Genomic DNA, 13268 nt, shown 5'->3' on the forward strand with positions numbered 1-13268 from the left:
TTGATTTTAACGAACGTAATCTATGTATTACTGGTAAATTATTAAGCCAGGGATTTCGTTACCACAAATTACTTAAAACCTTTACTAAATTCTTCCATAGATATAAAGATTTGGTTTTGAAGTTTGGTTGTACCTGTAGAAAACTTATTTCAAACGGGATAGCACATCTTCATATTTACGGAAATGTTGTTAACTGTTCCCGGAAATTCATAACCGATCCTGGTAAACTTATCGATCCTTTAAATAAACTTATTCTAAAAGGTTACCAATTCAACACTGTAATAAGATCATTGAATATTGTTTTTATTGGTATTAATATTGATTTTGTTATCAGTAAATTAAAAGGATACTAAATATTATTCTGATATACATATACACATTTATGGATCTACAATCTGTCGATACCTGTATCTTGGCATTGCACAAGGTCATGTTTTTCTCTGACTGTTTATGACGTCTTTACACTAAATCCTTTGGATGTTGGATGTGTACTGATTGATAATTTAGACTTAGATGCATGATTTTTTTTATTAGTTGTTAGTGGCTTTGCACTAGCTGTCAGTAACTGCGCGTACTCTCAGATCAGTATTTAGTGTCTTTTTGTTGTTGGGATATACAAGTACCCGGCCACGTCCACTCTGTGTTTTTGTTAGATGTATTTCTATTTGTATCCATCTGATGAGTTAAGCCTTTTTTCAACTGATTTTTATAGTTCGTACTTATGTTGTACTGTTACACCACTTTCCAAGGTTAGGGAGAGGGTTGGGATCCCGCTAACATGTTAAACCACGCCACATTCTGTATGTATGCGCCTGTCCCAAGTCAGGAGCCTGTAATTCAGTGGTTGTCGTTTGTTGATGTGTTATATATTTGTTTTTTGTTCATTTTTTGTACATAAATTAGGCCGTTAGTTTTCTCCTTTGAATGGTGTTACATTTGTCATTTCGGGGCCTTTATAGCCGACTATGCGGTATGGGCTTTGTTCATTGTTGAAGGCCGTACGATGACCTATAGTTGTTAATTTCTGTGTCATTTGATCTCTTGTAGAGAGTTGTCTCATTGGCAATCATACCTCATCTTATTTTTTATAATGGTGTAATGGTTCAAGGTGTATTGTGTAATAGTGTTAGTTGTATGGTGTAATGTGGTAATGTTTTAAGGTGTAATTGTGTAATGGTCTAAGGTGTATGGTGTAATGGATTAAGGGGCATGGTTTATGTTGTATGGTACATTGTACATTGTAATTGGGGAATACTATATCATTTTTAAATGTTAGTCCATTTTAGAAAAACAAATAATGAAGCATGCAATTTCTTGACTCACACTAATTTTTGGGCAATTTTGAACGATGCGAATCTATTGTGATTCAAAATTCTGAAAGGGGATAGATGAAAGGGTTTTTGGAATTTCGTTTTGTGTAGTTTTGTATGATGAAACTGTATCGTATAAATTTTGAAGTTAACTCCATTCAGGGAGTTTATGACCTTTATTTCCGATTTACAAAGTATGAAATAAATCTTATGAACAGAAGTATACCTTCTTGTTCTTCTTCAGGGTCTCCACATGTCAGTTCTTCTATCATATATATTTTCAAAAATTTTGCAAAAGCGCCATCATGTCCAATGAGTTCAGTAAATGATCCTATTTCTCCTACTTTACCATCAACTAGTGTGATTATCATATCCATATTTCTAAGAAAGCTAAGTCCGTGTGTTACAAGTATTCTTGTCTGTAATTATATATATCATGTATATAAACACTTTACATATTAAAATACTGATTTATCAATTAGCTTGAATAATAGTATTTGATCAAACAAATGAGAAGTATCAACACCATGTGTCATAAAAGTATATCATACCAAGTGTCATAAAAGTATATCATACAAAGTATTGCATCTGAATTGACACACATTAAGCAATAGGTGTTTGCTTAACTTCATAAGCACTTCTGTGTTGGCATGAATTATCATTGATATGGTCATAATTATAAATTAACATTTTACAAAATTTGGAATTTTTGAAACACTTAGACTTTTCTACCTCAGGAGTAGATTAATTTAGCCGTATTAGGCAAATTTTCAGGAATTTTTGGTCCTCAATGCTCTTCAACTTCATATTTATTTGGCCTTTTTAATATTTTTCAATTGAAGCGACACTGATGAGACTTTTGTAGAAAAAATGCGCCTCTTGCGCAAATATAAAATTTTAATCCTGGTACATGTATCTATGATGAGTTTATTTAAATATTAGTCAGATATTCGAAATCAACTGGTTTTTTTTTATATGTTATGCCTTCAGATATTTTGCCCACTAACCCCCTACTTTCCCTTCCCATTATTATTTTATAAATAGTTAAAAAAAAAGTTTCAAAATGTTATAAAACTCTTATTTTTTTTTTCTATATTTTTTTAAAAACAAAGTATGCAAATGATAAAAGCACGAACAATCTAGATAGAATCATTTCACGACAAATTATCAACGTCAAATTTCTCCAAAAAAGGACCATTGACCATTCATTTTCTTTCTGTGTAATTAGTTCCGGTATTTAGCATATTTAGCTACTACAAAAATGTCAATAAAGAAGGAACGTGCCTATTGCCAATTGCTGACCTACTATATTTGATGAGCTGCCGGTTAAATTAATCTTTAGACCCTAAGAGTACTACCAGACCAGTATGTACCGAATCTTTGTTGACATATAACATCCTGTGGTCATAATTATGTTTTTAACATAATTTTGATATATTTGAAACACTAAAGATTTTCTTCTGGTATGTTAAGGTGTTCTTTGCTGTATTAGGTATACTCATTTCTAATGATTGGTGTTAAGTGCTGTTTCACTTCGAACTTGATTTTGATTTCTAACTATTTGTATTCGATAGCCTCTTTCATGATGAAAGCACGTCTGGCAAATCAAAACAAATAAGCTTTGTACCATGGATGAGTGTTAACTGATACATACCTTGTCCTTCAAAATACCACTTGGACCTATAACTGAATCGAAAATATGTTTACCAACGTGTGAATCTACAGCACTTAGTGGGTCGTCAAGGAGATATATATCCGCGTCTTTATACAATGCTCGTGCTAAGCTTACTCTTTGTTTCTGTCCTCCACTCAAATTGATGCCCTGTGTAGTTGAATATGTATTCTTAATCATGATATCAATATGCATTTTAAGGAGTATCTGTATTTATTAGCAGTTGCGATTTGTATACGTATGGTATATATCTGGTATATTCATGACAACTTAGATATAAAAGGCTGTGAGAGGTGCTGAAAATTGAAACTTATAATGAACAAAAAACTGAAATGCATAGAATACAGATTCATATATCCTGTCTTAATTTATAATCAAAATCTTCAATTCAAAGGTTTGTGCAATACACACGCAACAAACGAGAACATTTCTTCTTTCTTTCATTTTTACTAAATGCGCCAATATTTCATGTATTACTGCAAAAAAAAATAAATGTTTTTAGAAATTATCGATCTTAAAAACAAGAGATAATAACTGCATATTTTACCTTTTCACCAATTTCAGTTTGATCACCAGCTGCAAACATTTCTAAGTCTTTTCTTAGAGATGTTGCATCAATTATTTGCTCATATGTCTTTTGCTTCAGTTTATCGCCGAATAACACATTGTCCTGTAATGTTGCATTCATTATCCATGCTTGCTGAGCAACATATGCAACCGAACCCTGTAGAGAGACATGATATTGAAATATATGAGGGAGTTTATAATGTAAGTGATCCCATCCTTTTATACAAAGTAATTCCGCCAAATATAAAACTAAGGAGATGTCGTTTGATAACCATTTAAACAAATATCCACCAAAGTTCTGTAAATACTTGAAAAGAGAGTATAAGAAAAACAGAAATCCGTGCTGGAACTTTGGTAAAGCAACAAAAAGGAAACAGCACTGGTGTCAACTGCTCTTCATCTTGAAAGCACTGAAACCTTTAGCACGGAGTATGAAATCACACTTCACGTATTAATACTCAACATACAATTGTTGAGGGTTGACTGAAGAGCCTAGAATTTTATAAAATGTATAATCAAAATAAGCTTCACCTCGGGCCATCTAAAGAGGAGACATTATTGTTTATTTCTTATCATTTCGATGGTTTTCTGAACAGGCATGCTGTCAGTTTTGCTTACTTTAAAACAAACTATCAACCAAACATAATTGCTGAAACATCTATATCTATCTTATCGATAAACCAGAAAAAACAAATATAAATCAACAAAAAATATCAACTGTACATGAATGATAACACGTGTTTAATATCTGTGGAAATGAATTTATTTTAATTATTGAAGACGTCTTACGTACTTTTACATTTATGTTTGACGTATCCGTCTCCAATTCATCAAGAAGTGACGTTACAAATGAAGATTTTCCTACGTACCTTTACATTAATGTTTGCCGTATCCGTTTCCATTTCACCAAGAAGTGAAGTAAGAAATGAAGATTTTCCAGATCCTACAGATCCAACTACTGCAATAAGTGATCCTTCTGGTATCTTCAGATTGATGCTACAATTACATTAATTAATTGAAAAGATATTCAACTTACGCATCAACGAGAGATATACACATATTTTCTTGTTGGTATGTATTTTATACAGCTGGTCGATTAAAAGCTCATTAGAGCTTATGGTATGTCCTGGTTTTCATTCTTTACCGAATCTAATTATAATAAAACTTATTTATTCATAAGCCTTTAAAGTTGTCTTGCGCTTCCTACAGTCTTGTATATCGCGGTGTCTCGATAATCAAATACGATCAGGGTTTCTAAACGACCGGTAACCTCCGTTCTAATGCAAGTAATACGATGTTTATAATTACAGTATAAGTTTCTATTCAAAGAAAAAAATGGTCCAAAAAACAACCAAAATTCACCACCATAGATATAGGAAGATGTGGTATGAGTGCCAATGAGACACCAATGTTTATTCTACTAACGAATCAGTACTGCTAATTGCCTTCACACAGATGAAATCAGACCGAATTCTCACTGTTGGAAAAGTTATTGTGTAAATACTTCACTGCTACTTTTCCATAGGTACTATTTCTGTACTAAAAATCTGTAGTACTGGACATTTACTTTTAATATTAAGTACTATTTCTTTACTTTAAAATTCTTGTAATATTTAGGTATCTGTACTTTACAGTACTTGATTTGTACTTGAAATTTTTGGTACAGAAGTAAAACCAACAGTTATAACAATATTCCATGTTTGAAAATCATAACTTTAAGAGATTTGAAATAGACAAACTTTCAAAATACTGAAAATGTAACGGTGTAACCAAAATTTTGTAGTACTTAAATTTCAAGTACATATCAAGTATTGTAAAATACATGTATCTAAATATTACAATAATTTTAAAGTTACAAAATAGTACTGAATATTAAAAGTAGATTTCCAGTACTATATATTTTTGGTACAGAAATAATACCTATGCAAAAGTAGCTGTGTAAGGATCATCTTAACTACTAGCGTTTTGGTTTGGAGGGGTAACCATTGCATAGTTTCAAGTTTTTAATGCATAGTATTGTGTTTTTTGAATGTTCAACGATGTTGTCTATTTTTCTGAAACTTACGGTTTTAGACTGCAGTTTAGTACTTTCCTTTTTAATTTAAATACGACTATGATGGGGAAACAACTACCAAACAATTTATTTGTCATGAAACATTGTAAATGCATTTGAATCAAAGTTATTTGATGTTCCTTTGTACCATTAATTCCACAGATTATATAGTAGTAACTGACAAATAACAATAATTATCTATTTAGCTGATGCCACTTGCTAGAGTCTGAGGTGTGAATATAAAATGTAATTTTGAAGAACCAGCACGATTGCAAACAACCTTAAGCAACTACTGCATTGAAATATTTTATATGTCTAAGTAGTTAATGATATTGTTTCCTTCCGGTTCACTTGAGGTTAACTCGTGTGCTTAGTTTTATTTTGTGGTGTAATGTTTGTAGACTGTTCTTTGCTTTTTTAGGCATTTAGCAATTTGACCATATGCTATTGTCTTTTGTTCTTCTGTTTTATTTAATTAAATTCATATGCTTATATTTTTCTTTTTAAAAGCAGTAAATACTTACTCTTTCAATATTGTTTCTGCCGTTTTATCCCATTTGAAATTTCCATCAGTTAATGTAATTCCATATTCTGCATATAAATAAGAAATAATAAATCCTCTTTCTTAATTCAAAAATAGAAATATTTAAACTTGTTTGCCAGCATCGAATGTCAACAATTGTGACTTTCCTAATAAACCTTATTGATATCATATGGAATGCTGTTTGCAGTCATGGAGACCTTCTTATGATGCTGAAAGTATGAATTATGCATGACATGTATGATGTGATGTGGAACGAATTATGGTACAATTGTGAATCTTGTATATAATGTAACATATACAAGTATATTAAGTAATTGGAATTGGTGCATGATGGCATAGTTAAATGATTAAAAAAGTAAAATAACAAAAATACCGAAATCAAATGAAAATTCAAGAGGAAAGTCCCTTCTCCAATGGCAAAATCAAAAACTTAAACACATCAAACTACTGAAAACTACTGTCATATTCCTGACTTAGTGCAAACATTTACTTATGTAGAAAATGGCTGATTACACTTGGTTTAATAGCTAGCTAGACCTCTCACTTGTATGACAGTCGCATAAAATTCCAATATATTGACAACAATGTGTGAACAATACAAACAGATATAAAAGGTAAAAATGTAAAAAAAAAGGGGGAGGGTACATAGAAAACTTATAGAACTCAGTTAAAATGATTACTAAAATAATGATTACAGTAATGAAACTAGTTTCTTAATTCTTAAATGATAATTAAAAATCGAGTTACTCAGCGCAACTACATGTATTAGTAGTCTCATAAGCGTTTGTTTAAATATCACATGCTAATTACAGAGTTTTGTTTTTTATTTATTTTTATTCTTTTTGACTTAAGGAAATAAGAGCCTAGACTATATAAAATATTCACTTTTTAATTTCAGATAATTGTCATAATTACTGTAATGCTTCATTCATACCGTTTATTTATGGTCTAAGACTGTCAATTAACCTTGAAATGTGGTCATTTTGTTTCGTCATAGGGGTGCTGTATCGGTGGCTTTTACCCAAAATATCCTTCTATTTTATTTATATTAATTATCAATTATGGGCTTTTGACGAGGTCAATACATTATATATAGACCTGTTCAGATTATATTGACCGAGGTTTAATATAAAATTACAGGTCCATATATAAAGTATTGACTGAGTAAAAGTCCTTAATTTATATATATATTATATGTATATAGTGTAAGTTTGAAAATGATATTGACTCGATGTTACTATTTTTGGAAATGAAGTTGACTGGATTTTACTATATTTAGTAACATGGAGTCAATATCATTTTTAAAAATAGTAGCTGGAGACAATATGTCAAAATAGTGAAAAAAATACAAAATATATTAATTCGGAAACACGTGATCAAATAAACCAATGAGAAACAGGAAAATCGAACTATATGTAATATAGACAAATATTACATCTCTTGTTTTCATTGGATATTATGATCACGTGTTTCAAAGGTTATTTTGTGTATCCGAAGCTTTGTTTCTATTTTTAAGTATATTGAAGCTATGTTTCTATTTATATGTATATTGACGGTCAATATAAAAAATCTTGCTAAATTTAGATTTATGACGTCATGACGTCACAAATAACAACCATGGAGGAAGCGCCGCAGACGAAAAGAAAAGTTGCAAATTTATCAGAAGGAGATATCAAGAATTTTATGTTAAATACAGACGCTAAGAATACAAGAAAGCTAAGGCAACAAGCTATGAAGTTATTCCAAGAATATTGAAATTTTCAATTATATGTTAACATTCTTGCAAAATACAATTTAAAAATACAGAGAAAGAACATTGAACGCCATTTTCCAAATACATTATTTACATATGTAATATATAAATTAAGGACTTTCACTCAGTCAATACATTATATATGAACCTGTCAAAAGTCCATAATTGATAAGTAACTACTCACTTGTCTCTTTACTCCGTGTTATAAAATCGTCATCTATTTCCTCATTGTTAAGAAAATTCTCGATTCGTTGATACGATACGTAAGCCTAAAACAGAAATGTTGCAAAAAAGATGTCAAGTTTTATTGCATTCTGAAGCGTACAAAAGGCTTTAAAGTGCCTAGTGTTAAAGTTTAACGTAAGAACAGGATATATGACGTCGAACTGCTATGTGCAAAAGACTAGATCAACGATTTGTTGAATTTGTAATTTAAAACAAGAGAGCTTTAACTATAAGAGAAATAGTTTCAACAACTAGAGAGAATTGGATATAGTTTAATATAAACTCTCGATATTTGATATAATTATCAATAATAAACTCGACGATCGAAGGCTCGTTTATTAATCTATTTAAATTAAATACCTCGAGTTTATATCAAGCGATATGCAATTCTCGTTTGTTATTAAACCTATTATTAGCAACTAAAAACCCAACGTTTTTTATCACAATACTTTGCTTTTTCTATTATCATCTCCTTGATAGAGGGTTGTTGCTTACAATGAAGCTATTCAATTCACAATTCCTAGTGTTAAAATTGACGTCAACCCTTAAAAATGTTTACAAAAAACACCATGATGTGTTTTGGCCGTAATGGAATATTTGTCACAGACATTTTGCAATCATCAACACAATATTATCGTCTTTGTTTTGAGTGTGACACAGTGTTACCGATTGAGACTTATCATCGAATTGTACTTGTTATGAACAACATCACGAGTGCCACATATGGTGCAGGATCTCCTTATTCTTCCCGATGGTCTGGGAGTCCATCCTGGTTTCAGGAGTGAATTGTGTTGCTCAGTATTTTTGTAGGCATTTGCTTCTCTTTTTTGTCGTTTGCAATTTTCTTTCCATAATCTTGTCGATTTTTCTTTCATTTATTATGTCTGATAGTAGCTGTGGTATATTCATTTTTTTTAAGCATTTCTACTGCGGATTGGTAAAACCAAAGCAAGGTATTAGCGATTTTATTTTGGATTTTTCATTCATCATGAAATGGCTATGTCTATTTTTCGTTCTGTCGTTCAAATATTTTAACGTTAATGACCCTATTTTACCAAACTTAAAGTCTCAGTAGTTCATTAGAGAAAACCATAGTTTTACCGATTTTTAAATCTCATAACTCAATCAAGAACGTTCAAAACGAAGTAGAAAATAATAATAAAGTAATAACTCCAAAAAGAGAGAGACTAGGCATATATGTAAACAGGTTACTTTCTCTTGCAATGCACGCATCACCCGCCAGGCGAAAAATGTTTCCTGTTGTTCTTGGCACTCACCTGATTAAAATTGTTGATAGTATGTGTAACGGCATGCAAAGCCCAGTGAAGATTTCTAAACATCCAGGTAAATAAGAATATTTTCTCTGCTGACATAGCGTCGTTAGGGTACAAGAACACATACGAACCAAAAGTACAAAATGATATCTGAAAAACAATTCAGGTGGTAATTAATAAAGAACTTTATTGTATGGCATAACATTGTATGTCATTATCATGATTACGCTATTGTTCTTTTTTTACATGCACAATGATTGATTGATTTATTGATTCATTCATTGATAAATTGATTTGTGTTTGATGGCAACTTCGAAATTTTTAAGCTATTTCATGTCATACATCTTGTTTTTCTATGTCTATTGTTGGCGACTTTACACTAAATTTTGGATGTGTACTGATTGATATTTATGTCTGGGAACCATGATTTGTATATCAGTTGTTATTGCCTTCGACTAGCGTTCAGTAACTTCGAGTACTCTGATCTTCACTTAATGTATTTTTTTGTTATTTGTTTTTGTGCTTTGCGCCAATCTGAAATATTAATCCCTGTTCAATGAATGTTTACAGTTTGTTCTTAAGGTGTGTTGTTTAACCAGTGTCAAATGATATGAGAGGTTGGATCGCTTATTAAACAACGCTACATTTTGTGTGTGCCTGTCCCAAGTCAGGAACAAATAATTCAGTGGTTGTCGTTGTTTATTGTCTGTCATATTTGGTTTTTTTTTCCTTGTTGATTTTACTTACATCAGGTCTATGGGGTCGTTGGTTTTGGTTTGTTAGTTGGTCTCTTGTAGAATATTTGTTGACGTATCAGCAATCATTTCGCATATTTTTATTTTTATTTATCATGATATATGTCATCTCGAATTTTAACCTGTAATTACCAGAAGTGTCGTATGATCTGTTAATCAACAGATTGCGTATTGTGACATTTTAATTGTATTGCGGATTCTTATGTCTGTTGATGCATGCATAGCAGGAACATACCTTACAACAGTGTGTCAAACGATTCCCACATTTCAGTTGTTATTTATGTTTTGATGTTTATATTCATAACAGATTTGCAGGAGTCAATTCTGGTTATAACAGAGCTTACGTTGTTGAATAGTTATTTTTTATCTTGATTGTGTTGTTTGCTGTTGTTTGTGTTGTGGTGGATTTTCGTTTTGTTCACGATGCTGTTTGTTTTCACTGGACCTAATTTTTAAATTGCACACTAGTATCCTTTTTTGTCTTGGTACAGACCCAAGTAATGGAGTTGTTTTATCAGTTGAACGTACGCAATAAAATGTCCCTTTAAAGTGTTGTTTATACGTCTCAAAAGTCAACAATAAGATATGGGACAGGATTGCTTCCCTTCATTAGTAGATACTAAGTCAGCCGTAAGCGGTTGAGCTAAGGAAGTACTTCTTTAGCTCAGTGGGTTAGAGCGCTGCACTTTAATACAGAGAGTCCCGGTGGAGACAATGTGATTTTCTCAGAAGCATCATGCTCTCCGGTTACAGGTATACAAAAACCTGCATATTCCAGATACCAGCGTAACTAAATATCCGCTTGAAACTTGGACAAGCTATGGTAGAAACAACTATTTTTTTTCCTACAACCGACGTAAAAAAACTCCATAAAAGACGTAGAGGTGATTGAAAGTTTTATAAAGATTGATTGGCTGCTAAAATATTTACCATAAAAGGCGTTGATGATGACAATGCGTGCTGGAATGTTTCCATTCTTTTAGTTTTTTGTCTCATATTTAATTCTTTATCGCGTATTTCTGTAATACGTTGCATAAACGACTCTTCCCATGCATACATCTTCATAACCTTCAACAAATTCAAAATAAACATGTCATGGGGTTATCTTATATTTTTAAAAGAAACAGAAGACTTCAAACCCAATGCTACATGTACCTTGTACCCAAACTTTCCACGTTCTATATGTGTATGTCCCAAGTCAGGCGCCTGTAATTCACTGGTTGTCGTTAGTTGCGGTATATCATATTTGTTTTTCGTTCATTGTTTTGTACATAAATTAGGCAGTTCGTTTGAATTGTTTTACATTTGTTATTTCGGGGCCTATTATAGCTTACTATGCGGTATGGGTTTTGCAATTGTTGAAGGCCGTACGGTGACCTATAAATGTTAACGTCTGTGTCATTTGGTCTCTGATGGAGAGTTGTTTCATTGGTAATCATACCGGTACCACATATTCTTGTTTTAATACATGTATTACTATAATGAAATGAATTTATTATAAAGTATTACAATTTAATTTCAGTAAAGGGCCACACAGTTTCTCACTGCCAGGAAAGTTATTGTAAATTCCAGTCAGCTGTTAACATTGAATTGTCTTGTTATAAAAAACTAGATGAATCTAAGTTTCAAGGCGGCTAGTTCCTCATTCAAATAGTTTGTAAAATATAATTCAATAAAAACTTCAAAATCAAAATTAAAAATAGGCTGCCAACAATCGAAAGGGATCTATAATAATTTAAACGATATACATCTTACTGCACCAGATGCGCATTTCGACAAGTAATGTCTCTTCGGTGATGCTCCAGGTCAAAATACTTGAAAGTCTTAAACCTAATACAAACGTTGAAGAGCTGATCACCTTAAGGAACCTAAAGTATAGCCAAAACCGGCTCTAATTCTATAAAGGTGGAATTATCAACCAACTTTATCAAATTGATCACAAAGCTACTTACGCGTATCCCGTTTAAAATCTCATTCATCATTTTGATTCTTGCATCAGTGAAACTCTTCTTTAAAACCTGTTAAAAAGTATAATGAACACGGAGTTGTCAAAAGACATCATATCAGCTATTTGAACATTTGTCGATACCGATTGTATGTTAATCAATTTACTGTATCAACAGGTATTGAATTGTTGTAACCGTATATTGGGAATTGGCGGTCGCAATTGCAGAAGACAATGTAACTGGTGACGCAGCGCATTACAATTATTGCTTCTGCTGTGGTTGAAAAGAGTATGAAATCTAAATAGATTATTGATCGTATTCAGTTTGCTGCATTTCCGTTATATACCGGTACATGTTAATCAAGCAAGGTATACCTGCCCATTAGGACCCCAAAAGTAGTCTCTAGTTTTGTTATCTATGACTGTCTTAGAATTACATGAATAAAATGTATATGTTGTTGAAAGTTTTTTAACATCCCTTTTACATACATGCCCTTTTTTTATTTATCATGCTGTTTGATTTTTCATCTTACTCTGCATTGACAGATCTTTGATATAATCACTTTTTCAGGATACATGTATTCACCAATAAGATAATAAATGAACATAAGAGACCATATTAAATAATACACAGGTCTTTGGTGGTTTATTACATATTTTATATATATAATTATATATCTTGTTATTCACTCTCTTAGAATTGACGTAGAAAAGAAAAAGTTTAATTCATCATAACATGATTGTATTATTTGCAGATTCGAATACATTGTTGCTATGGCAACCAAATTAAAATTCTTCAGTTATTTCGTTGGTAAAGCTACCATTGCATTTTAATTAATAGAGAAAGTCTTGAACCCCACACACACACACCCAAAACACACTATAATAGATAAGTATACATGTGAAAACAAATATATAAAAAAAAGAATGAAAATTTTTAATAAAATCGAAACTAACAAAAATGACCATAATTCTGTTATTTTGAAGAATCTAGCAAAATAACTTGTCAGGGTATTTCTAATCTATGTATGCTTCATTTAAATGCAAATAAAACTTATTTTAATCCTGGTCCCTCGCTGTCTGGGAGATTCTCTGGAAGTTCGTGTCCGTCGGTACATGTTTACATATCATTAGTCTATAGTTGCGGCTTTGTTCACTTAAGTGTGAACA

The 13268-nt window shown here is 31.7% G+C and overlaps 1 protein-coding gene across 2 annotated transcripts in view; it reads right to left on the bottom strand.

Moving 5' to 3' along the window:
* The window catches only part of LOC127709226 (multidrug resistance-associated protein 1-like), a 54962-nt gene that overhangs the window by 31865 nt on the left and 9829 nt on the right, over positions 1 to 13268 (bottom strand). For both annotated transcript variants that reach the window (XM_052214633.1, XM_052214632.1), the window contains exons 8-16: positions 12106 to 12171; positions 11084 to 11221; positions 9402 to 9548; positions 8084 to 8168; positions 6127 to 6193; positions 4419 to 4545; positions 3530 to 3706; positions 2965 to 3132; positions 1537 to 1729 (exon numbers count right to left, since the gene is read on the bottom strand). In XM_052214633.1, the coding sequence (XP_052070593.1) occupies positions 1537 to 1729; positions 2965 to 3132; positions 3530 to 3706; positions 4419 to 4545; positions 6127 to 6193; positions 8084 to 8168; positions 9402 to 9548; positions 11084 to 11221; positions 12106 to 12171 (1168 nt within the window). The remainder of the gene's footprint in view (positions 1 to 1536; positions 1730 to 2964; positions 3133 to 3529; positions 3707 to 4418; positions 4546 to 6126; positions 6194 to 8083; positions 8169 to 9401; positions 9549 to 11083; positions 11222 to 12105; positions 12172 to 13268) is intronic.

The sequence above is a fragment of the Mytilus californianus genome, unplaced genomic scaffold (assembly GCF_021869535.1).
Source record: "Mytilus californianus isolate M0D057914Y unplaced genomic scaffold, xbMytCali1.0.p SCAF_7, whole genome shotgun sequence".
Taxonomy (NCBI): Eukaryota; Metazoa; Mollusca; class Bivalvia; order Mytilida; family Mytilidae; genus Mytilus; species Mytilus californianus.